Source organism: Motacilla alba, chromosome 3, assembly GCF_015832195.1.
Source record: "Motacilla alba alba isolate MOTALB_02 chromosome 3, Motacilla_alba_V1.0_pri, whole genome shotgun sequence".
In the NCBI taxonomy this organism is placed as follows: Eukaryota; Metazoa; Chordata; class Aves; order Passeriformes; family Motacillidae; genus Motacilla; species Motacilla alba.
Genome location: NC_052018.1, coordinates 111,737,805 through 111,761,965, shown reverse-complemented (window position 1 = coordinate 111,761,965; position 24,161 = coordinate 111,737,805). Strand labels below are relative to the sequence as shown.

Genomic DNA, 24,161 nt, shown 5'->3' with positions numbered 1-24,161 from the left:
ATTGACTGTGTAATCCAAGTGTTTGAAAAGATGGTAGAGAGCCAGAAACTGCCCCTGGTGGGTTTTCCCATCGTGCATCCAGAAGTGACACTACATAATGTAAATATCTGGACTTAGAAAGTTGTCTATTATATGCCAGTATTTCACCCTTTATATCGAATTCCTAATATGTTAGGAAGGAGAATATTTTTAAACCTCTAGAACCACATCCACAGTCACATTGCCCTGTGGGTTTGCATGCTTGTTTTTCATTCAGTTGCTTTGTATAAGGTTGTATTTTTTGGTTTGAGTTTCAGAGGTTTCCTCTCGGCTCTCTGATGCCATTCCTCTGGCTGATGCCGTTTTAAGCTTACGTAATGTCCAAAATATTAAAATATCCACAAATGTGTATCACTGGGGTTGAGACATTCATGAAAATTCTGCTCTGAAGCCCAGTCTCGAGATAATTCTGATTTCTACAGATCACAACTGACAAGCTATGATGGAAAAAGCAGCAGGGTTTATATATTTAGGTATCTGTATGCGATACAAACTTACTGTGTTCTTTTCTTGTCCTCCTCAAGCCGTGCTATTTGCACAGCTTTGCACGCTCTGGGTGCTGGCTCAGAACCCTCCAGTAAGATTTTCCTGGCAGGGAACTGCGTTTGCCATCCCTCCTCCTGTCCCCCCCGGTGCTTGCCAAGGGCTGGGTGAGGAGGCACCTGGAGGTTCCCACTGCTCTCCTGTAGTCCAGGATGAAGCACTGCAGGGCAGGTGGCAGGCAGGGAGATGCTCAGGGCAGTGTGGGAGCTGTGGCTGTGGAGGTTAAATGAGGCTCTCTTAAATCTTCAGGGCAAGGACGATGTTTACGACAGGATGCTGCTGGACTATTTCTTCTCCTACCACCAGTTCATCCACCTGCTGTGTCGAGTTGCAATCAACTGTGAAAAGTTTACTGAAACTTTAGTGAAAATGAGTAAGTATCAAGGTGAAACAGACACAGGATTTTCTTTCTTTTTCTGGGATAGCTCCGGGTCCTTTTGCACTAAGTTTTATATTCAGAGTTTTTTAAGTTTTTGTGAAACTTGTTGTGTTTTGGGTTTTATTTTTATCCACAAAGCTGTTATTATGTGTATAAGAAAGTGCAGCCTTACCCACATGACTGAAATGTTTCAGGCTTGGCCAGAAAAGACTGAGGTAACCACTGAGAATTCAGTCTTCTTGTACATTTAGAGTTGAATACAGCACTCACTAAGGCTGTTTCTGGGTGATTGGCAGTTTAAATGGCTTTGGATCACATCCTGAATCCTCAGCATCTCAGGAGTGGCATTTAACTGACAATATTTTGTGTTCCCACACAACCCTGAGGGTGAGTTCCTCAGTGTGCACCGACCACAGTGTCACACCAATAATCTCATCCAAAGAGCAATGAGAGAATGTCCTTGGATCCCCTGAATCACCCATCTGCTTGTTGTTTGTCACACTTTCCCAACGTGTCTGTTCAATGAACTGTGAAAACCTCACGGACACCTCGGCTTTCTGATCATACAAAATGCTCGGAATGTGATCCTATAAAATCACAGGGCACCTTGGCACTGCTTTTCTGAGGAATCTGCCGTTCTCCCACACTGACTTCTTCCCTCCTGCCACTGCAGGTGTCCTGGTTGCTTATGAAGGTTTGCCACTTCACCTTGCGCTCTTCCCCAAACTCTGGACTGAGCTTTGCCAGACTCAGGTAAGAGTCAGAACCAACAGAATGGAAACGCAAGCAAAACACACCGAGTGTGGAACAAAGAGCCCACAACTCTAACTGGTGGGTGGTGTTTAATAAAATAAATGACCGTGTTACTACTGTCTGAGAAGCCCTGCTAAATCAAATACAAAAATCTGGTAAATTCTGATTGCTCGCTGTACATCCTGCAGAAGCTTAACACAGCAGCTCCCCCCAGGAACGGTGCTGGGTGTGCAGAAAGCACTTCATCCTGCCTCTGGAATTCCAGCTTTTTATGTAGCACAAACACTGGCATGATGAAGGAAAAGAGGTGTCACAGTCTGGGTGTGAATGCCTGTGGTTGGCTCACAGATCAGGAGGCTCCGTCCCTGTCACACACTGGTGGGGATAAACTGGCCTTCCTGGGGAAGGAGCTTGATCACAGGAAAATGGGGAATAGGAATTGTCAGTAATTGGTTTGTACCATTTCCTGGCATCTGAAAGAGCTGAGCTGTTTCTCAGTGGGGCTGGCCTGCAGTTGCAGTGCTGACTCTGCCACCTTCTCTCTCCCTGCCAGTCTGCCATGTCCAAGAACTGTGTGAAGCTCCTCTGTGAAGATCCCGTTTTTGCAGAATATATCAAATGTATTCTGATGGATGAAAGGACCTTTCTTAACAACAACATTGTCTACACCTTTCTGACACATTTTCTCCTCAAGGTAAGTGGTCTTTCAGCAATAATTATTACTCCAAGGAATGCAGGCACTGATGCTGCTTCCTTTTTTCCTTTTTTGATTCTCTTTTCACAGTTCCAATTTTTTTGTGGCTTTAAAAAAAAACAACTTTGTTTCCACAGGTGCAAGGGCAGGTATTTTCTGAAGCAAACTGTGCCAACTTAATCAACACTCTAATTACAAACCTAATAAATCAGTATCAAAGCCTAGAATCTGACTTCAGCAACCAGAGAGTTGAAATTTCCAAAGCAAGCTCTACATTAAATGGGGTGAGTCTTTTCTAAGCTCATTCCCTGCAGAAACTCCTCAGTGCCCTGGGCCAGGCGTCAGGCACTCCCTGCCTCAGCTGAGCTCCTGGAGGGGCCATGGGATGTTGGGAATATTAACCTGCCAGTGGGGAGCAAAGTGTTAACAGCTGCAGGAGCATTAATGGTGGGACTGCTGTAACCCAGCGAGGTTTTGTGTCTCCGCATGGCATTGTCACCTCCAGGACAGATGTGTGTTCAGGTCAGCAGATAGCGAGTGGGGAATTTCAGTGGTGTGAGGAGCTCCAGAATGGGATCTTTGGGCTGCTCAGAACATGAACAGCATTTCCTTATTGCACAGTCTCTGTCTGCAGGATTCATCAAACACCAGTTTGAAATAAGCCTTAAGTTTGTTTCTCTATTTCCAGGACCTCCGAGCACTTGCCTTGCTGCTTTCGGTGCACACTCCCAAACAGCTCAACTCGGCCCTGATCCCAACTTTACAAGAGCTTTTAAACAAATGTAGAGCTTGTCAGCAACAGAGGAACTCATTACAAGAGCAAGAAGCCAAAGAAAGAAAAACTAAAGGTTTGGTGTTGCACTAATGAGCCTTTTATCAAATGAATGTGTTATTTTGTCCCTGCAGGGTGGGGCATTCCCTGGCTCCAAATCCCAGCAGCACACAAAAATCCCATTTCATTATGGAGCTAGATTTGGGAATTGCAGGAGTTCTCTGCGAGGAAAGGGGTGTTGCTCGGAGCGTGGAGAAGGGTGGGGGTGTGAGCAGCGCCCGTTGCTGAGCAGCTGCCCTGTCCCCGCAGATGACGAAGGAGCCACTCCGGTGAAGCGGCGGCGCGTGAGCAGCGACGAGGAGCACGCCGTGGACGTGGGCGACATCAAGGGCGAGCCCCGCGAGGCGCTGACCCCCAGCAGCACCTCGGACAACGAGACCAGGGACTCGTCCATCATCGACCCGGGCACGGAGCAGGACCCGCCGTCCCCCGAGAGCGGCTCCGGCAAGGAGTACAGGATGGAGGCGTCCTCCTCCTTCTCCGAAGACGTCGCGCTGGCCGCGCGCGCGCAGCACGAGGAGCAGCCGGGCGACGGGAAATTTGAAGAATGCAAGGAGTTCAAAGACCTGCAGGCCCCCAAGGATGCCACGGGGGCCGAGGAGGACTCGGAGTTTCCTTCCACGTCGATTTCCGCGGTTTTATCCGACCTCGCGGACTTGCGGAGCTGCGATGGCCAAGCCTTACCATCCCAGGACCCCGAAACTAATTTATCAATCAGTTGTGGCCATTCCAGAGGACTTTTTAGTCACATGCAGCAGCATGACATTTTAGACATCCTGTGCAGGACCATTGAGTCTACGATTCACGTGGTCACACGGATATCCGGGAAAGGAAACCAAGCTGCTTCTTGACATTAGATGGAGCATGTCTGCTTTTAAGTCTTTTTATTTTTTTTTTTTAATCCTTCTTCCCCCCAAAAAATGCTGTTTGTATAAGTTTTGCTTATTTCTGTTTTGTGCTTCAGTTTGTCCAGTGCTCTCTGCTTGAATGGCAAGATAGATTTATATGCTTAATTCTTGGTCAGGCAGAACTCAAGATTATTTTTTTTAAATTTTATTTTATTTTGCATCTACCGTACACTTTCTTAAAGGGCAATCAGATAATGGCTATGTTTTATGTAATTAAGAGTTCACTGTAGTGGCTTTCATTTAATATGGCTGTCTGGGAGACAGGGCCTCCTGGCCCTGTATGATGTAATTTAAACTTATGGCATTTTTACTGTGTATAATATGGTGTCCTCTGTGCCAGTTTTGTACCTTATAATCGAGGCAGATTGCCTCAGATCGCTGTGGTTCTTATTATCAAAATTAAGTTTACTTGTATACTAAACAACCACAAGAAATTTGATTCTGTAAAGAATCCTCTTTAGCTGTGGCCTGGCAGTATATATATGGTGCTTTATTTAACAGAATACCTGTGGAGGAAATAAAGCACACTTGATGTAAAATTAATTGTTTTATTTTTATTGACATGATCAATTGCTATTCTGTGCACTTCATTAAACTGATTGTGATGACTTTTCATTGGTTTATAATATGTTGCTTCAGTCTTTGGATTTCTCAGCCAAGAGCTTCTTAAGTGACACAGCAGCAGAGAGAAATGATGGTCAGAGTTCAGATTTGACGGAGATTTTGGTGCTTGTTTAGCGTGCACGAGTGTCCAGCCACACGGTGGAGAGGTGCTTGTGTTGGAACCTGCAGTGCTGTCCAAAGCCAGGGGGATCTGGCATCTCATCTTCCTTATTTTAACATCTCTTCTACAGTTTTTCTCCTGCACCATTTACAGACTTCCTTTCTTTTTTCCCTCTGCTCTGTCTGGCTGTGCCCCTCACTTTTTGACAGCTTCTGCACCCCTGGAATGACTTTACCATCCCTCCCATTATACCTCCCCCTGTTATTTCTGAGTAATGCCAGTTTCCTATGTGACCTTTTGGACTGTCAATGCTACTGGTTCCAATATCTGATTAAACTCCATTTTCAGCTTCATTTTCCAGTTGCTCAGCTCATTTGTTTTTCTACTGTCTTCATCTACCTTGGTCTTTTTTCTTCGAAGTTCCTTCATTCCATCTACCCTTCGCTGCAGTTTTGCGTCACTTGCTTCTCCTTGAGTCTGTGATGCTCTTGCTCCCTTTGAATTTACTCTCATTGGTTTCAATGTTCTGTAATTAATTTGTCTTCAAAGTTTACAAATTTATACTCCTGTTTATTTAGCATTTTTATCCTGTATTTAGAGACACTGCTGACACTGGTAAGTGCTTAAGTTGGTATTCTCATTATTCAGACATGAAATAATTATGGTTTTGCTCTCTTTAGGAATAATTTTACTCCTTTTTCTGATAAGTTTTCCCCAGATTTTAACTCCAGAGAAATCACCAACGGCTTCTAGTCAAAACTTCTACAATCAGAATTTTTCTGTCAAGGAAAACATTGGCCTGTGGATGAAAACCTGAGCTGCAGCAGCTGTTGGAACCCCTCTGGGTGAGTCATTTTCTTAATTAATCAGCCTTATTAACACTGCAGTTGAGATCTGAGCTGGTGCCTGTTGCTGGCTTTAGCAGCTCCTGCAGGATGGGGTCACACCAGAGTTGAGGCATTCCGGCCTTTGGGGTGGTTTTTTAGCTCATTTTTGAGCAGACCAACTATAAACAGTACGAAATTGATTTCATAAAGGATACACAAATACTACACCATTAATCATGTCAGGATTACCAGAAATATAATTACTCTTACTGCTCTTTCCTTACTCCTAATTTCCCCTGGAGTATTCCTGCAGTTTTTACAAAGACCTTTTCTGCAGTAGAGTTTTTTGAACAGAAGCAAGCAATACCTGCACAAAGTTCTTACTTTTCCAGAGCCTGTTTCCAGGTGTCTGTCCTCTCTCTCCCTCACTTCTGTGCTGTGTAAGTCATTATTTCTTCCCTTCTATTCCCCTTCTCTCACTTTAAATCAGTTTTCTGGTTTGGGTTTTTCTGCTTTCAGAAATGTTCCCTTATCCCACCTTTGAAAGCCCTTTAACCCTAAACCCTTTAATCTTCCACTGGCTTCCTCAGTCTCTTAAAAGCTTTGATTTACTTCCAGGTTTTATCCCACTTCTCATTTATTATTACTTATTTCTACCTCCCCTTTAACCCCTTCAAAATTAAGCTTTTAAATACCTTCTCCATGCACAGACAGTCTCTCCTATGGCACCTGAAGTGCTGAGATCTGTGAAGAATTCTGGTCATGATCTTACAAACCATGTCTTTCCCATTGTACTGTTTTTCTCTTTGCCTTTCTCAGAGAATTACCATCCAACAGTTTTAATTGGGAAGTCCAGGAGAAATTTTAGCACCAGTCTGAGCGGGGTATGGAGCTGCTCCTCCTCGTTTTCCTGGGGTTTTGGCAGCCTCCCACCTGGAGCAGGGACTGCAACACTGCAAGCACAAGTAAGTCCTGTCTTTTTTAACATCACTGAGGGCAGGGAGACAGGAAAACCAGGAGATTTCAGTCATGAGGAAGCACAATTCTCAGAGAGCACTGGGGCTGCAGTTTCACTGTTGGAAGGAACTTGGAATTGCACGGAACCACCTACTCTAAAGGATTAAACCATTGCAGTATCTCTTCAACCATCTACCCCTAAACCTGCTGAAGCCTGAACTGTCTGGGACCTTCATGTCCCTTTGTCAGCCCCTACCCTGAATCATTTCTGTATTCAAAACATCAGGCTTTTCTTCCTTGAATACTGGGGGGGGAAGAAAGGTAACTAAACTTTGAGCATTCAGAAACAGATGCTAAAATCCACCATTTCTCAAGAGGTTGCTCCCCACCTAGCACCTGGATGCTTAGAGCACCCAGGAGTGCTCTGTGCCCCTCCTGTCACTGTGGGGACTTGGTTCTTTTCACTACCACAGAGCTCACCTCAGTTCACAGGGGTTGTTAGTAACTGACTGCAAATGTCTCAGGAGAAGCTGGCCTGCAGCAGGGAGCTGTCTCCTCAGGATGATGGAAGCTGTTTGGGTGGTAAGGTTGCCATGTGTTGGCATTCTGTAAAAATAAAATATACAGGACTTAACTTCTAAGAAACTTATTTAGTGTGGCACTATCAGTTTATGGAGAAAATCAGCTTGATGTAAAAGTCATATTTTTATTGAGCCAAGCATGTTTTCCAAAAGCAGCCTGCCCTGTAGTGGTCAGATTGTCTCAGATTGCATATTTCATTTGTACACTTTATTTATAAAGCATTTGAGACCTAAGTCATCCTTGCTCACCTCGAGATGGTTCAGTTAGGGATTACAATTTGTTCCTGTCAGAATTGTCTTTGCAGTTGTTCTCTTTGAGGTACAGCATTGCAGAGGGCTGTGAATCATTTCAGGGGAAGGTTTTACAGAACTGCAGAAAGCAAGCACTACTACTGTTTGTTTCTTCCTAAATAAATGTCACACCGAGGTCAAGTAAGGGAGTACAGTGCATGCAGACCTAATAATTACATGACATTGTTAATTATCTTTCCTAACAGTGCAGCTGCAAACAGGCTGCAGTTAAAGCATCTAGCAAGTATTCCACAAAGGCTGTAAAGGATACCCCCCCATTTCTTGAAATGGATCAGCAGTTTTGTAATCCCTTTCAGCTCACCTCTGCTGGGAACTCCGTCTCCCACAGGGATTTAATTTTGCCACTTGATACGCTGAATATTAAGGAACTGGAAATGCTTCCTGTCAATGGTGTAGCTCACCTACCTCTGAGGGCAGGGCTCACTGCAACTGAATCATTGTCACTCTCAAGTTCCAGGCAAGCAGAACACAGAGGACTGTCCCCAAGTAAAGCTGTGAATATCAACAGTCTGCCTTGCCTCTCATTCCCTAAAAACCCATAAATAGTGCTTAAACTATGTACAGTCTCATAGAAGTGGGTCTTTATTCTTCCCACAAATAAATTATTTTTTTTTTTAGAAAACCAAATGTTAACAAAGTATAAAAAGTAATGCCCTAACAAAACTACAGTGCTGTTATCATTCCATGTTGTCTTTTGATTGCTGCAGTAAAACATGTATTTCTTCAAAATATTGCTTCTTCCAACATTGTCTTGTACTCTCTTCATGGGAGACAGGAACCCCTTTGCATTCCAGCTCCAGTTCCGACTGAGCCGCCAGGTCCTGGAAGTTCAAGGCCACAGTTGCATAATGTTCTGAGGGAAGAGAACAGGACCCTTCAGTGAGGTGCTTTTTAAAGAATGCCTTTTGTTGCTGCTGCTTCCCTCTCTGCTCTGCCTGTCTGAGCACAGCCTCTCTGCACAAGGACAGGGACCAAGGGAGTGTCCAGCCCAGGCTGGTCCCTGCCAGGATCGGTTCTTCTCCCTGCAAAGGAGCCCTGCAATCTCAGAGATCCGTGACAAACTCACCGTCAGGCCAGCTCCGACACCGCCACTTCAGGACAATCCTTTGGCTTGGGACCTGTGGAGAAAAAGGAAAGTTCTCCTTGTTAGTACCTGAGAGAATTCCCATTACAGTTCTCCCTGAAACACAGGGAGAGCAGCAGCATCTTATGGAATGCTGGACACATGCATGTAAACAAGAGCAAAACTGGGGTCTGGTTTTTGAAATAAACTGTGTTCATGGAGCTCTCTGCGTGCTGCATTCCACTGTTCTGGTTTTGCTGTGGGAAAAGACCAGGACTCACTGGTTACTGCACATAAAACACTGATTTTCTTGCAGACTTGGAAACAAGGACAAGCCCAGTTTTCCCCACTGAAATTTTAAAGCGTGACCGAGTGATTGTTACACAACCCAGCCTGGCCCAATACACAAGTCAGGCACTCTTGCAGATGAAAATTATTTTTAGGACATTTCAAAAATGTAGCTGAGCTCTAATTATCAGGTTTTTCCCTTCTATTTGCACCAGCATTCAGTTGGGACAGGGTAACACTTGCCCTGAATAGAACAGAGATCATTTCCCCAGTTAAAAAGAGGGATTTGGCAGATAAACCTTAAACCTTTCTCCCTCCTCTCACACAAAGGATTGCGCTGGGTTTTCTGTTCCCTGTGCAAGTCCTTAGGTGTGGTCAGTCCCTGCTCTTTGGATGTGACAGAAAATCCACACAACAAACGACCAACTGTTTGGCTTTGAAATAGAGGAACTGAAATACTCACTAGAGAAGCTGAAATTCACACATTTATGCTGCTTTTGAGCTCAGAGAAGGAACCACCCTCCCCTCCCTTTCTAAAGCAGAGCAGGAGCTTTTTACCAGTTCTGTGTATTCACCGCTGACACAGCCCTCAAACATCTGGAGTTTGCCTCCTTTCTCTGCTTCAATCACAGCTGGGCACTTGGAGAACTTCTGTACCAACTAACAAAAAAAGAAAAACACAAAATGCACCAGGCTGGGAGACAAGGGAGGGGAGCTGCAGGAATTAACTGAACTCTGATAGACCCGGAGGTCTTTAAACACTCATCAGGCTTCTGATTTTATACAGCAGGGCTGGGGCCATGGCAGGGGCCAGTGAGGTGCCACAGTGAGAAGGTTAATGCTGAGAAACTTGTACTGGTAAACACAGACCAGCACAGGCTCTGCCCCCAGCACATCCAGACTGGGAGATGAGGGAAATGGAGCAGCAGCTTTAGGAAGGTGCAGAAGAGCTGCTAAGAGCCATTTCTGTTCCCCAGAGGTGGCCCTGGGGTGGTAATTTAAAGTTCTTCAATACCAGCCCAGACTCCTTTGAAGGACACAAACCCAGAATTAGTGATTGTGTGTTTCACAGCCTATAAGCAACAGTACTGTCACCTCCTTAATTAGATAGTAATTAATCCAATTAAGCTGTGGGTAGCAGCAGTGCCATTACTGAGCCCTTCAGGCTCCTCAACAACACCGACATCAAAGAGCAAAGCTTTTGTTAAGGACAGCACAAGGAAGCTGCACCCAAACACCATAACAATGCAGCTTCACTTTCATAAGGGAACAGCTGGCAAAAAAAGTTCCAAGGCAGCCTAATAAACTCTCATCAAACGGAATTTGTACTTAACACTGTGATGTGTTCATTATTTACACAACTCTTCAGCAGCATCAACAGCCACATTCGGTTAAAATGCCTCCTGAAAGTATCACTTACTTCCTTCTTTGTGAAGATGCTGTAAAGTTCATCAGCTGGAGAGTTGAACACTTCCCTCATATGTATCCTCACTGTTGGAATCTTTACTCCAACCATATCCAGAGACTGTGGTGTAACAGAGTCCTGCAAAGCAAAAAAACATTCACAGGAGTTAGTGTGAGATCTGGACCCTTGAAAGCGCTGGCAGGGCAAGGGGGCTGTCACCTGCACCTTGTCACACACGGTGGCAGTTGTACACTGCGTTCCTGCATTTCCTCAGCAGGGTTCTGACTCGGGAGTCACTCAATTCAGAGGGAAAAGCTGAAGCCAACATACCTGCACGCTGCTCCCGCTTGGTTTGCGCTCCATGGCCGGTTCCTGACCAGCAGGAGCTTTTGTTGGCAGAATCATTCCCAAGGTGAACTCTGTGATGAAGAGAAGCACTTTTCAGTGTGAAACTGAGCCGTTCAACCCCCCTGACATTCAGATACTCAGTGAAGATCACCAAAACCCTGGAGAATGGGTAAAACTGGGCAGGACATAAAACTCAATCCAGTTTTCCCAGTTTACTCTTAGGCTTCCATCAGGAACAGATCTAACAGCATTTTCCCTTCACAAGGCTTTTCCAAGTTACCTGCCCCAAATCAGAAACATCTGCACAGACTTCTGGCAGCACAGCAGATGTTCAGATCAAAGAGAAATGACACCCAAAGAAATTCTTCTGAGTTTGGCAGAAGGCTGGAGTGAACCTCAGTATAGAATGAGAGCCATCCCCGTCAGAGGCTGCTGCCTTTGAGTTTCCAGAGTTTGGGTGATACCCAAAAAATCATACACAGTAATTTCTCAAGCCAAAAACTGGTGGATCCAGCTTGGGAAAATTACACAGCATTTAACAAAAATAAAAGGTAATAATTTAACAAAGTATTGCACAATCAGAGATGTTCCTGGTAACAGTTTGAGTACAAGCTGTAAATGCATCAATTTTTTCAGCATACTTTCCTGGTTCTTGCAAACAGCTGTCATTCACAAAAATACTACAGTTAAAAAAAAAAAAAGGGAAATTTAAATTTGGCTCACCTTTGGTTTAGAAAAACAAGTGAAAGTTTATAAATTTAATAAGTTTAGGATGATAAAACCTTAGAATCTCAAACGCTAATGGCAAGCTTAAAGATGAGCAGACAATGAATGTGAAGAGTAAAGAACAGAAATAAAGACAGTATTTCAGAAATTCTAGAGAGTAACTAATTTAATTAATAACTTAAACAAAGGGACACAAAAATAAGGCAGCAGTTCAGGCAAGGAAGGCAGTTTTTTAAAATCAGGCAACAAAAAGAAATCCTGGTATTGAGCAGCCCTAGTAGGGCCAAGCTGAGCCCTGGCAGGGCCTGTGTGACCCAGCACAGCCTCAGTCACTGCAGAACCTTCTGGACATGGCCACCTTTAGAGCAGAAGAGATCCTAAGTGTCAGGACTAACTTAGCTCAGCTCAGCTGGTGACAGTCAAAAATCACACCAGTATAAAGCCAGGGATTTGTGACTACCTGAGCAAGCTGTTCAGGACAGCACTGCACAGCAACACTCCCAAGGTGCTGATTGATTCACCAGGTTCAATTTACCTGTTTTAAGTGCTTTCAGGTAGTCCCTCAGGGCCTCTCTGACTTTGGTGGCTCCTTCAGTTCTCATCAGGTCCTTCAGAACATCACCTTCCCCTTTCTTCTTGCTAACATTTATCTAGAACCAGGAAAATGACAGCATTTAAGAGACCCCAGACACTAGCCTTTGGGATCTGGCAACAAAGAAAAGCATTTAGGCTTTGCTTACTATGCTCAGAGGACAGCTGAAATTTCAAATTCATGATCTTGGGGTAGTCAACCTTTGCTAAAAAGAAGTCCTCTTAAGACATAAATAAATGCAGCATCTCCACTCAGTCTAGCTGATCAAGCATAGCCAAGAGCTGCTTCTCAGCAGAGGCTGAAGGATCTGTGGAAGCCCAGTATCCACCATTATCCAGCCAACACAGAGATTCCCTAAGGTCTTAGGGCTGGGAGTGGTTTGCTGTGTTGGTTTGGGGTTTTTTTTAAGACTACAAGCAGAGTTCTTCTCAAATTTATAGTTAAAATATTATCACAATCAATAATTAGCAAAGCAAACTGCACATTCCTCACTGGTAAATGTGAGAACAAAATAAGGCATTATTCCAAGTATAATAAACAAAAGCATGAAATAAACTATTCACATAGTGAAGAGTATTACACTTAATAACAGGATAAATCAAAACATGATGCCTGGATGTTGATTAATGTTATTTAAGAACTGTGGACCTGTACAGCCATAGCAGTGTTGCACACCTACCTCTGTATCATCTACCTCATTTTCTTCTGACAGGTTAGGAATTTCAACAGATCCCTTATGTTTCTCACCAGACTCTTTCACTGTACCTGTATTAACATAACGAATTCTTAAATGCATCATTAAAAACTATTTCCCCCACAGCAAGAGTTTCACACTTGGAGCTCATTTGCACAAAGGTGTTACCTGAAGGGAGTTGCCTCAAGGCTGATTTAGAGGAACTGAGCAGCAACCTGAGCCTCTCCTGGGAGCTGTGTTCCCATCCAGGTGCACCGAGGGATGGACAGGGACCCAGCTGCTCCCTACACTGCTGTCACCTGCTCTGACAGCCTTTACAGCCTGTCCCCAGCACTGCTTGTGCAGCTAAGGGTGGGAAGGGGAAAATCATCTCCTTCTCCCCTGAATGTGTCTGCTCTGGATTCAGAAGCTCCCTGGAATGCTGAGCTTGCCCTCTTTAACTGTGTGAAAGCCCCCAGCATGCAGGGATGCTACCAGGAAACACACACGTGTATAATGGAGAAGGATACAATGGACATTTTTAAAAATAGAGCACCTGATGTCACTTTTAACCGCTTTACAATGACTGCACACTGCAGAAAGAGTCAGCAAGGACAGGAATTATGCTCCACTTCTGATCCTTCGGGGCCAAGGCCCACCCCACTGAGCTGCCCCGTGCTGCTCTGCCTCAGATTACGCTGGAAAGATTGAAGTTAAGGTCTGAGGCTTTTTTTTACTACCTTGGCTCGCAAAAGTGCTTTGTTATTTAAATTAACTCACTAACTAGATGTCGGTAAAATCTCTTCAGAAGGCAGCAGCAGAAGCAGGCAGGTCTGTCAGCTCAGTGTCAGAACATTAAAAATCTAACAAGGCGCTTCATCAGCAAAACTCTCCAATCCCAGCAGCCCAGGGCTGAGCACGACTGCACAAGGGGAATTACCAGCAGGATTTCTGGGGATTCTCACTTTCACAGGAGCCACCTGGGCTCCCCTGCTCCTGACCATCACTCTCATTATTTTAATGACTTCCCTGAGCCCCCATGGCAGAACCCAACTGCTCGAGATCCCAGAGAGGGACTCCAACAAAAGCCCAGGTGCTTCCTGGCATGGAGAGGAGTGAAGAGCTCTTGTACCAAAGTGCAAAGATCCCTCCCCACTCGGGGCTGAGGCAATGAGGGATTGCACAACACACAGAGTTGTTAATCCACAACCCCACAGCCACATGCACACAGGGACAGCAGAACCAGACCTCGGAGTCTCCCAGGAGAACCTGTCACTCAGCAAAGCCCTGGGAACTGGTTAATGCCATCCTTGGAACACTCCTGGGGCCCACAAAGCCACCTCAGGCTGCTCTTCCCTGCCCTCTTCCAGCACCAGGATCAGCACAGGAAAACCACACAACGTGGTCTCTGCAGATAATAAAACCTATCTTATTTTAGGCTGCTCCCCAGAAAGGAAGTGCAGGCGTGCAGGAAGGAGTTTTGGGGAGCAAAACACAAACCTGACTGCAGTCAGCTAATCCTATCAGCAATTTTCACAACTCTTAAAATAAAGTTTCACAGTGACAGTGTCTCTGCTGGGCAGCAAAGTCCAACCACGGGACAAACAGAGCTGGTGGCTCCACGTGACACAGGCAGAACGTAGGTGCAGCTCTGCATTTCACTACCACTGCAATGTAAACAAAGCTTTACTACCTTTTTATCAATCAAATTATGGGGTGGAATTTCACTGGAATTCAATAACTGACCCGAGAATAAATTATTGTTTAGTTTCCAGTGTGAAGCACACATCTCAGGAAGACCCAGCTATAACACACTGTTGAAATACCTGCTTTAAAAGGACAAACATGTTTTCACAAAGCTTGCACCACAGCGTGGAATGATCCATTAAAATCCTCATTACATCCTCTAAAAAATTACAGAACAGCCATTTTTCTCAATTTTGGTGCTATTAAGTACACTCAGTCCCTCACTTTGGTTTTTTTTAACCTAAATTGCTAAACACAATGTTTTTCCTACCCCAGACTTCCCAAACCAGCTGCAAATCTCAGGGTTTTTATCATTTGTCCTTACATACCCACCTTTCAATCAAAGCTTGAGTCCTAGTTATCCTTGAAGACTTGTAGAACTAATTACAGTTTTTTAGTTCAATCTGAACTCTCACTTCTAATTTAGAGCCCTCAAAACACACAACATGATGGCTATCACCAGAAAAATCAGCCTCAGAGGTTTTTTTTAGAATTTCCTGTGTAGTAGCCAACTCATTTAAAATGAAGCTCTCAAAGCCACGAATCACTCAGCACAGCAACGCAGCCAGCACAAGTCAGAGCTGTCTCTAAAACACTGACCAGCATAAGCACCTTGTAGAGAAACACTTTAGAGAGAACTTACACAGAAATACAAACAAAATACTGTCTGCCCGCTTCCAACTTTATACTCGGAAATAAACCACACAAAGCTGAGCTAACCTCTGTTTAAAGTTTAAGGTGATCTTAGCTGAACATAAATAAGTCAAAAAACTGATTACAATTATTTTATCTACACTGATTCAAACTGCACAAGAGTCTAATTTTTGCCTTGCTCCCTGTTAACATTTACACCACAACTCTAAGTGTGGTCTCAGTTTATAACACACTTGGAACATATAAAACTACCTAAACCAAACAAAGAGTTTAAAGTCCCCTCTTACTGTGGGTGCAGACCTCAATTCCAGATCTGTTCTGGTCTCAGCAATATTCCAGTCGGGCCAGCCCCCACAGCCCAGGGCTGAGGAATAAGGACAGTATCTGGGGAAGCACAGCCTGTCACTTGGCACTACAATATGCAGGGACAATTTCCTGTGCAGGCACATTCCATCAGCTGCTCCTGCTTCTTACTCCAGTGCAAGACACGGGCCACAATGTGCTGTCAAGTTTTAGGCATTTAATAAATGGGAGGCATTCCTTGGCATCACCAAAAGCCAAACTGCAAACAAAGAACTCGTCATGGGACAAGCACAGCACAGGGCAACTCCAAGAGCTGGGACTGCAAACGGATATGGCACAACAAAAAAAAAAAAAAATGCACGGGCACAGCCCCCAGCACCCCAAATAATCAAGAGTTGTTTCTATTTCCCACTAGAGAGTTTTATCCTCCTGTAATTCATAACCCTCAACGTAAACTACAGTTTGGTTTTGGAAACAACCGTGATGTGACATCTCCTAGGTGTTCCTGCTCTCCAGAGGCACGGAGGAGCACGCAGCTGCAATCTGGAGCTGTAATTTGGGCACAGTGGAACTCAACCAGCCCCGGCTCTCGGCTGTCAATGCCACCACAATGCAGGCATTCACTTCTTGCAAAGCGAAGCGAGCACCCGTGCTGACAGCCCGGGGACGCGGTGCTAAGGGATATGGGGTGGGAAAAGCCTGGGTGAAAGGGAAAGCCAAGCTCGGGTTTCAAGGTTATTTAAGAACACGCATTGATCCCGTCCGGGCCCACGTGGCTCCCGCAATCGCCTCCGGCCCCAGGACTCTGAGTCACTGCGGCTCCCCGAGACATTCGCGCTCCACCCGGAGGGGACAGGTTCAGGGTCCTCTGCGGAGGGACGGCTCCCGACGGCAGCAGCGAGCGGCACGGAGCCCCGAGCCGCCGCCACCTCCCCGCCGGGCCCGGGACACGCTGCCGGGGCCCGGCAACCCCTGCGGAGCCCCTGCATCCCCCGAGCCCCGGTACCTTTCCAGCTGAGGCGCAGGTTCCACTCGTAGAAGAAGATGAGTTTCCCTTTGCGGCTGTTGCAGGACGCTTCGCCCTCCACGTGTTTGAGGTCGCCGATCTCGCAGCGCCCGGCCTCGCCCTCCACCACCAGCCCCTCCAGCACCTCCTTCAGCTTCCTCTTGGACCAGCTGGTCGCGTCCCGCTCCGTCCTGCCCCGGGAGCGGCGGGGTCAGCGCCGGCCGCCCGTTCCGGCCCCCCCCCAGCCCTTCCCGCATCCCGGCCCATCCCGGCGCTCACCAGTGCCAGTTGTTCACGTTGGTGGCGTCCGCCCGCTCCTCCACGATCCAGCGCGGGTCCCCCTGGCCCCACTTGGCCATGGCGCTGCCGCGGCGCCGCCTCCGCCGCTCCCCCCGCTCCCCGCCGGCCGCTTCCGCCGGCACCGCCAGAAGGTGCCAGAAACTTCCCCGCCCCGCCGGAGGAGGAGGAGGAGGAAGAAGGCGAGGCCCGGCCCTGCCCTTCCTCCCGGCGCGGGGGCGGAGGGAGCGGGCGCGGCGGCGCCCGGAGGCTCCGCGCTGTGCTGGGCTCCCTGTGCCCGGGAGAAGCCGCTCCTTCCTTCGGGGCTGCTCCCGGCTCCGGGGGAGGGCACCGCCTCGCTGGAAAAGAGGAGAGAGGGAAGAAAAAAAATATGGAGGAAAACAGGAAAATTAAAAAGCAGACTCTCGTTTTCAGACGCTGCGGCGGACGCTTCTGCGCAAGAGAACAGAATTGATGTGCCAGAATTACTCGATCTGAAGCAATGACAAGGCAGCGCCTCTGGAATCGGGTTTATTGTCTTGCCCGTTTGACACGTGCCAGAAGAAATTTAATACACAGCGAGACAGCGCTGCTGCTGGGGAAGCAACCCTGCAGCACAGCACTGCAGCCCTTCCCGCATATTGCTTGTTGTCTTCCTTATCCATCCTTAAAACAGCAACAAAATTAAAATCTGGATAACATTCCCATATTATTACTCATTTAATTCTGAGCTGTTCCAATGAGTCTCATTGTGGTTTTTCTAAAAATGGTCTTCATCGAGTGTTCTTATCAGAGAGATACATCATCACCAAGGTCATCGTTTTCAGACTCATCATCGCCGGGCTCTAGGTCCAAAATCACGGCCACCTCTGAAAATTTTACTCCTTTCAGTTCTTTCTCAGGGGCGGGCAATGTGGGATGAGGTGTTAAGGAAAGAGCTGGCTTCTGGTTTGTGTCTGTTGGAAAGGAGTCCTGCAAAAAAGCGTAACGCAGGTGAGGCAGAAAGCTACAAATGGTCGAGTGTGGAGAAATTGTAAACGGTGGAAATCATTAAATGGTGAGCCCTTTACTGTCCACTTTCCATAAAGACAGAAGAGTCATTGCTTCTGGATGAAAGTCCTGCTCCTTCTTCTAGGCATGGACAAACAGCCACTCCTCTTAAACTTTTTTTATAGAATCACAGAATGGTTTGGGGTGGAAGGGACCTTTAGACATTGTCCAGCCGCAACCCCCTTCCAGGGGCAGGAACACCTTGCACTACACCAGGTTGCTCCAAGCCCTGTCCAGCCTGGCTTTGGACACTTCCAGGGATTACCTCACAATATTTTATTTTTTAGTTCCATCAGATTAGATTTTTTGATAATTCCTTCAGTGATTTGGTGAATAACAATAAAATACCTTTCACTCCATGCTTTGCAATCAGAAAGCTCATTACCTGTTCTGTTGTGAGTCTCGCTGTGGGCTGGACCTCCACATTTCTACTTCCAGCAGCTTTTTCAGGTGCTCCATTTTCCTCACTTTCACCCTTGTAATCCAGCAGCACTGTCTCCAGGTAATTGTCTTTTTCAGGGGCCTGAATTTTGTCTTTTTCAGCATCATCTCCTCTGGTGCTTTCCAGCTTGTCAAATGACATCATCTCAGTTCTCCTAAGAGAGGTCAGAGAATTCATAGCACCACAGACAAAAATCTCAGCCTCTCTACAACCAAGAGCAGCGTGTACTCTGATCTCAAAAATGGTGGGATTGTACCCAGGGGAATTAAGTAGCTTCTTGTATCCTGAAGGGTCTTTTCTGCAGTAGGATTAACAATTTGCTAAAGAGTAAGTAGGAATTTGCCTTTGATACAAGATTAAAAGGTATAAACTTCCTTCAATTGTAGAGATTTTTAACTTGTCATTTTAAGGGTCCTTAAAAATGGACCTAAAGCCTAGTGGGAAATCCAAGGAAAATCCTATGGTACCAAAATAAACTAAAACCACGGTTTTCGTATGCAGCTTTTTACAAATTTGTGATTGCAGCAGTCTACTTACCCATTATTCATGTGCTCTGGTTTCTCTAAGCTTTTCAGACTTCCATTTTTGTCGTCTGCCCACGGGTTATCAATGCCCTCCGTAACATCAACTTTCTTAACCAAATCCTGTTTCCCATACTTTCTGAAAATAATACATTAAAATAATAATAATAAAAAAAATTCTTTTTGAAGACTGGCTTTACAGTTGTTTTAGAAACAGAAGATGAATTACTTGTGTTATCAGTTTAATACACAACGTTAATTTTCAGTGTTGTTCTGGGGATTAGTTTGGAGTATTTCCTATTTTTCCATAATGGTAGCAGGGTAAATGTTTGCTTCCCTTCTGGAAATTGTTTTCCTCTACCATGTGGCCCTGCTGCCACTGAAGTTAGGCAAGCAAAATTGATTTTGTCCCTTGATTTTGCCATTTATGGTGTTGGAAAAGACTCGTGCCCCCCCTTCACAGTGAAAAATGTCTGCTGCCCACATTTCTCTGGTTGAGAACTATTTGTTTCTGCTTTTGCTGTGTGACAAACACAAGAAGAAACAACTTCCAGTTGTGTGTGGTGCATCCCACGTAACAAATCTCAGGCAGCGCTCCCCGCAAAAGCCGGTAATTTATCAGACAAACGCCTTTGGTGTTGACACTTCATTAAACCCATCAGTCAAGGTGAATGGCATTGTTAAGGCAAACCCCGAGTACCTTTTCCTTTTCAGATCCAGCAGGACATAGGCCAGGAAGGCAATGAAGGTGCCGGCCAGCAGCACCCCCAGCACGATGGCAGCCGTGAGCTCGGGGGATGCCGGGGCCTCTGGAATCTCCGCCACGGCAGCGCTGACAGGTGCTGAGAACACCTCCTCCAGCCCCAGCTCAATGGCACCCCTCTGCTCCCTCAGCTTGCTGGGGAGAGAAGGGGACAATGTGCATGTGCACCTCACCTGCGTTTTGGCTGCAGGAGTTAAGAAAATACAGAATATCCCTCCCTGCTCTGCCAAGACTTTCCCCAAGGATTCGGGCTTGTCGTGTCTTTCCTTCAGGAAAAGTTCTGTTTTCCAGCAACCAGCCCTGGTGCTTGTGACCTAAAATGCTGCAGAGCTTGGCCACTTGAACTAGATCCACATCACTGACAGGTTCCCAAAGAAGTGTAAAATACACCTGAAGTGTGGGGTTTTAATCAACATTATGCCACTCTGATATATATATATATATATATCTCAGGTCTATCCATCTATCTATCTGGTCTATATATATATATCTATATATATCTGGTGTATATATCTACATAAAAGGATGTATCAGGCCAATATGTATTTTAATTTTATTCTTTCTCAGTCAGCTTTTTTTCTCTCAAAATGACTTTTAAATCTAATTTGCACAACGAAACAGCCTTACTCATGGTTTTGGTGAACTCTGAAAATTAGCTTTCAGTAAATAGTGAATCAGCTTTCTGAGTTCTAAGAAATCCTATCTGCACGAGCCCTGACCCCCACAAGTCAGACCATGCCATACAGACCTTTTTACATCTTCTGCAGGTACTTCCTGGTGGGCCTTATCAAAAGCAATGATGTTTACTTGGGTTTCGTCAGTGCTGCTCCTTGCATTTCCGTCAGACTCCTTGGAATACATATTAAGCACGTATACATTCCATCCAAGTTTCTCCTCCAGGACCCTGGCATCACATGAAGAAAACATTTTTAATTAACTGGGCAATGACAGTTTATTTTACTCTGGAAATTAAATGAAGTAGTATTTAATACAACCTTTGACAGATATTAATTGATACTAATAAAAGTACCTTGGCAGGTATTTTGATCAGAGCACGTGAAAAGGCAGGACTATTGTCAGCCAAGGAATTAGGCTATTTGTCAAAAATTGGTGAGTGATTGAGAAGCAGAGGAAAAAAAATACCTATAGGTTACTATAAACAGTAAAGGTGGGGAGGAGGGAAATTTAGTCTCATAATCCTCATTGTTTTCTCCTCTTCTTCCAGAGATTTCCTGCTGGATGGGACCAGTGGCCCAGTTAATCCATCATTCTGATAACAGCACCAGCTGCTCCCAAGAAAGTTTTCCATTTCATTGTTACCAACAAAAACTGGTCCATGATAGCACCAACATCACAACATCCTTTTTCCCAGCTTCAGAGTGATTTCCCTTCATAAGCACAGGACTCAGTCTTTCCAATGTAAATACATGTTTATGTGTAGCCAAACAAAAGAGCTCCCATTTTTGTTCACATGCCCAAAAGGCCCAATTGTGGTTTTAATTTCATGGTGGGTTTGGTTTATGGTGTGTGCCCTATGTCTCCACGTTTTTATCCTGCTATCCATGAAAACCTTTATCCTAGGCTGTTAAAAATGACACAACCACTGAGGTGGGAAGAGACCACATGAAATTGTCTAGTCAGTGACCTCTTTGAGATGTGTCAGCTTCAGGCTAAAAACTTACAAGGCAAAAATTGGTGGATTCCTGTAAATTCACCCAAATTATTCTGAGCTATGTCAGATTGAAGTCCTAGCTTTTCCTGAGCACTGGCTGTAGGCTGTCCCCTATCCCAAAGGGACTCTGCATTTATCATTAGATTTTATAGCAGAATAAGCTTCACAGTTTCAGAAATACCTTTGTATTTCAACGCTCTTTCTTTCCACAACACTGATCTTCTGATCAAGCACCAGCATCACAATGTTGCTACTGGAACTGGGATCAACAGTTACCTAATAAAGAATCACAGATAAGATTTTCTAGAGCATTTGTACCTCTTGTAGATTGATCAAAAAACCCTCAAACGAACAACAATAACAAAAACCCTCTGATACAAAAAAAAATTGTCCTCCAAAAAATCAGTTTTTGTGCCAACACATTTTTATGTGTCAATGAAAATGGCAACCTCTTAATTCTAGTATGTAAATATTAATGTATCTGTCAGCCCTATTGACAGAGTTAAGTAATTTTGTAGTTTTGCCATTACCAAAATTAGCCCTTCTTGTTTAAAATTTTGACATGGAAGTAAATCAGGATTATACATAAAAATCTTCCTTACACTGACTGTTGTCTGGGCTGTGAGTCTTCTTGTGCCTTGGTCTGCAGCTTGGACTTCCAGATAAAACGTTCCAGCTTTTCCTGCTACAGAAACTGTAAAAATCTGCCCTGTGTTTTCATTGATGTCAAATTCGTTGGTTGGACCTCTCACTAGGCTGTACTGCAGGCGTCCATTGTCTCCTGAGTCTGGATCTGTGGCCTGGGTTATAAAAAGGTGATTTGTGACACACGGCCTGTGGCTTTTGGGCTGCACGTTGTCCTTCAAGCAGTAAACTCAGCTCTCAGGAGCAGATTGAAGGCTCCTCTAATGCAGTGGAAGAAACTCGGCTCTTTCCCAGGATTTCTGTCCTTGTGAAGAGCACAGGAAATACTCTACCTGGACTGTGATCACAGGGTATTTGTAGGGCACAGAGCTGGGAATGCGGGCAGAGTAGGAATGGTTGGAGAACACGGGCTCCTCGTTCACGTCCTGCACGGAGATCGTCAGCATGGCTGCGTTGTCAGCAAACAGGCCTGGGAAAAACACCAGTGAACAGCCTGGGCCAGCAGCTTCTCACCTGTCACACCCAACTTTACAAGTTAAAGAGAATCACAGCTCCTGTATGGATTGCAAATACAAAACGTGTCCACTGCTCCCCTGGGATGTCGTTCAAAGTGAGAAGTTACCTGAACGCTGGATTTCTGCAGCAGGGGAGACTCTTTTGTTTGCTTGAATTAAAATCACATACTGAGAAACTTCCTCATAGTCCAAATTAACTGCTGTTCTCAGCTCACCACTTTCAGGATCCAGTCTAAAGTGACCTGAAAGGACAAACACACACTTCTGCTGTTGCAGCTGCCGTTTCACTTGTACCCCTCCCAGCTCTGTGTCTTAGCTGCCCTTGGGATGTTTCCATGGCTCCTCTGCTCTGAACAATGTGAAATTCAACACTTCCACTGGCCAGGCAGCAAAGGCATCACCACAGCTGGGTTCTTACCCCACACCAAACAGCTCTTAAACGTGCAAAGGAACAGTAAATGTGAAAAAGGATTTCACATGTTTCATAAATAAGGAGAATTGCAGCTCCTTCTTGCACAGCTCCATTTTTTAGGCATTTCCTAAGTTTTCTCTCAGCTTCTAAGTACTTCCTTTGTTGTGGGCCAAATGGAACCTGGGCACAGCTGCACGAGGGCAGATGCCTTAACATAAATGCAAGGAAATGATGGACTAAAAATGATTGGCAGAGAGGAAGCTGCTTGTTAACAACACTTTCTATTTTGGCTTCCCCAGTCTCTAAATTATCCTTATCTTATAGTTTAAGATTAAAATAAGCCATTTCTTATCAAGTTACCACCCTTCCTAAAGCCAAAATCAGCAAAGTCAATGCTGGAAAGCCCTGAAATTCTCTGTGTACTCCTGTTTTTTTTTAAAAAAAATTTATCCATGCTCTCCATCTCCTCACTAATGCCCAGCAGCACCTGCCATGCAAAAGACAGGTTATGATGTTCTCCTGGCTATTTTAACTCAAAAGGGGGCTGGTACTCACCTCTTTCATTGCCAGATACAACAGTGTAATCAATCAGTTTTCCCGAAGTTTCAACCGCAGCAAAATCATAAATTAAATAATCCACTCCAGTGTTTTCCGAAACAGAAACGCTGATGGAGGAAAGAAATGATAAACCATAACGTGAAATCTGCCAACAGTGGTTGCCCAGGCAGGCTTTGAAATGGAACTCTTTAAAAGAGAGTTCTCTGTGGAAAATCTTGCCCCCTCCCCCCAGTTGTTTGCCAGATCTGCCCAGCTTTCAGACTGCACTGCAAACCCTGGTTTTCCAGCCAGATTTTGGGTCATCCTTGAGTAAAACCTAAGGAAAAATGTTTTATAGTGTTCAAGAGAAAAGGGACAAAGTCTGGTTTATAAAAAGCTGCAAAGTAGAAAAATAAAAGGCAATGCCTCAAGCTCACATTCACAGATCCCCAAGCGTAGCAGAATTTCCTATGTTTTGCTTAAAAAAAACCCCAAAACTGATGTCCTTTCTTCTGCATGGAAAAATATGAAAGTGCCTTCAACTTTGCTATGTTTTGCATCACCTGGTGAAGACATCCCAGTTATTTAAGTGAATATGAAAGCCTCACCTGATCTCACTTCTGTTGAAGCGAGGAACGAATGGACGGTTGTCAAACACACTCAGAGTAACCACGGCAGTGCCATTTAAAGGAGGAGAGCCTTTGTCCTTTGCCATCACTGTTAAATGCATCTCTCCAGACCTAGACAGGTTTCCAGTTGTAATTATCTTGCCCTCACTCAAATCCTCTATCAGGAAGAACGGGCTCACGGTGGCATCCGGGAGGATGTAATACTCAATGAGGCCATTTTGCCCCTGCCATGAAAGGAACACAATTTCATGGAACTGGGAGTGTTTTTGGAAGGGTAGGATAAACACTGAAACAAGAGAGCCAAAAAACATCTAAATGTCCCTAGTGAAATTATTTTGAAAACAGT

General features: G+C 45.1%; 3 protein-coding genes across 13 annotated transcripts in view; 1 reads left to right on the top strand and 2 right to left on the bottom strand.

Annotated features, from left to right (window-relative positions):
- Window positions 1-4,687, top strand: part of USP34 (ubiquitin specific peptidase 34) — a 112,778-nt gene extending 108,091 nt beyond the window's left edge. For 7 of the 11 annotated variants that reach the window (XM_038132827.1, XM_038132817.1, XM_038132818.1 and 4 more), the window contains 6 exons: window positions 832-955; window positions 1,635-1,714; window positions 2,268-2,408; window positions 2,546-2,692; window positions 3,097-3,256; window positions 3,490-4,687. In XM_038132827.1, the coding sequence (XP_037988755.1) occupies window positions 832-955; window positions 1,635-1,714; window positions 2,268-2,408; window positions 2,546-2,692; window positions 3,097-3,256; window positions 3,490-4,091 (1,254 nt within the window). In that variant the 3' untranslated portion in view covers window positions 4,092-4,687. The remainder of the gene's footprint in view (window positions 1-831; window positions 956-1,634; window positions 1,715-2,267; window positions 2,409-2,545; window positions 2,693-3,096; window positions 3,257-3,489) is intronic. The other 4 variants (XM_038132824.1, XM_038132823.1, XM_038132820.1 and 1 more) reach the window with 1 other exon arrangement.
- LOC119699407 (activator of 90 kDa heat shock protein ATPase homolog 2-like) lies at window positions 4,142-16,832 on the bottom strand. Its single transcript, XM_038132836.1, has 9 exons — window positions 16,633-16,832; window positions 16,354-16,544; window positions 12,651-12,736; window positions 11,915-12,029; window positions 10,636-10,724; window positions 10,321-10,443; window positions 9,459-9,560; window positions 8,616-8,667; window positions 4,142-8,402 (listed from the first exon to the last, which is right to left on the bottom strand). Exons 1-9 carry the CDS (start codon window positions 16,710-16,712, stop codon window positions 8,227-8,229), a joined length of 1,014 nt encoding a protein of 337 aa, XP_037988764.1. The 5' UTR covers window positions 16,713-16,832; the 3' UTR covers window positions 4,142-8,226.
- A 575-nt stretch (window positions 16,833-17,407) lies between these two features.
- Window positions 17,408-24,161, bottom strand: part of LOC119699404 (cadherin-23-like) — a 36,408-nt gene continuing 29,654 nt past the window's right edge. The window contains exons 34-44 of the mRNA XM_038132828.1: window positions 23,795-24,039; window positions 23,205-23,314; window positions 22,345-22,479; window positions 22,055-22,191; window positions 21,680-21,877; window positions 21,259-21,353; window positions 20,154-20,309; window positions 19,343-19,540; window positions 18,659-18,781; window positions 18,065-18,275; window positions 17,408-17,601 (exon numbers count right to left, since the gene is read on the bottom strand). Coding sequence (XP_037988756.1) covers window positions 17,419-17,601; window positions 18,065-18,275; window positions 18,659-18,781; window positions 19,343-19,540; window positions 20,154-20,309; window positions 21,259-21,353; window positions 21,680-21,877; window positions 22,055-22,191; window positions 22,345-22,479; window positions 23,205-23,314; window positions 23,795-24,039 — 1,791 coding nt within the window. The 3' untranslated portion in view covers window positions 17,408-17,418. The remainder of the gene's footprint in view (window positions 17,602-18,064; window positions 18,276-18,658; window positions 18,782-19,342; window positions 19,541-20,153; window positions 20,310-21,258; window positions 21,354-21,679; window positions 21,878-22,054; window positions 22,192-22,344; window positions 22,480-23,204; window positions 23,315-23,794; window positions 24,040-24,161) is intronic.

Excerpts from the sequence above, each read along its gene's own strand:
- LOC119699407 (XM_038132836.1), bottom strand. The coding sequence starts at position 16,712 with ATGGCCAAGTGGGGCCAGGGGGACCCGCGCTGGATCGTGGAGGAGCGG. Across the intron at positions 16,545-16,632 it reads AACGTGAACAACTGGCACTG|GACGGAGCGGGACGCGACCA; the intron begins GTGAGCGCCGGG and ends CTCCCGGGGCAG. Across the intron at positions 10,444-10,635 it reads CAAGCGGGAGCAGCGTGCAG|GACTCTGTTACACCACAGTC; the intron begins GTATGTTGGCTT and ends TTTGCTTTGCAG.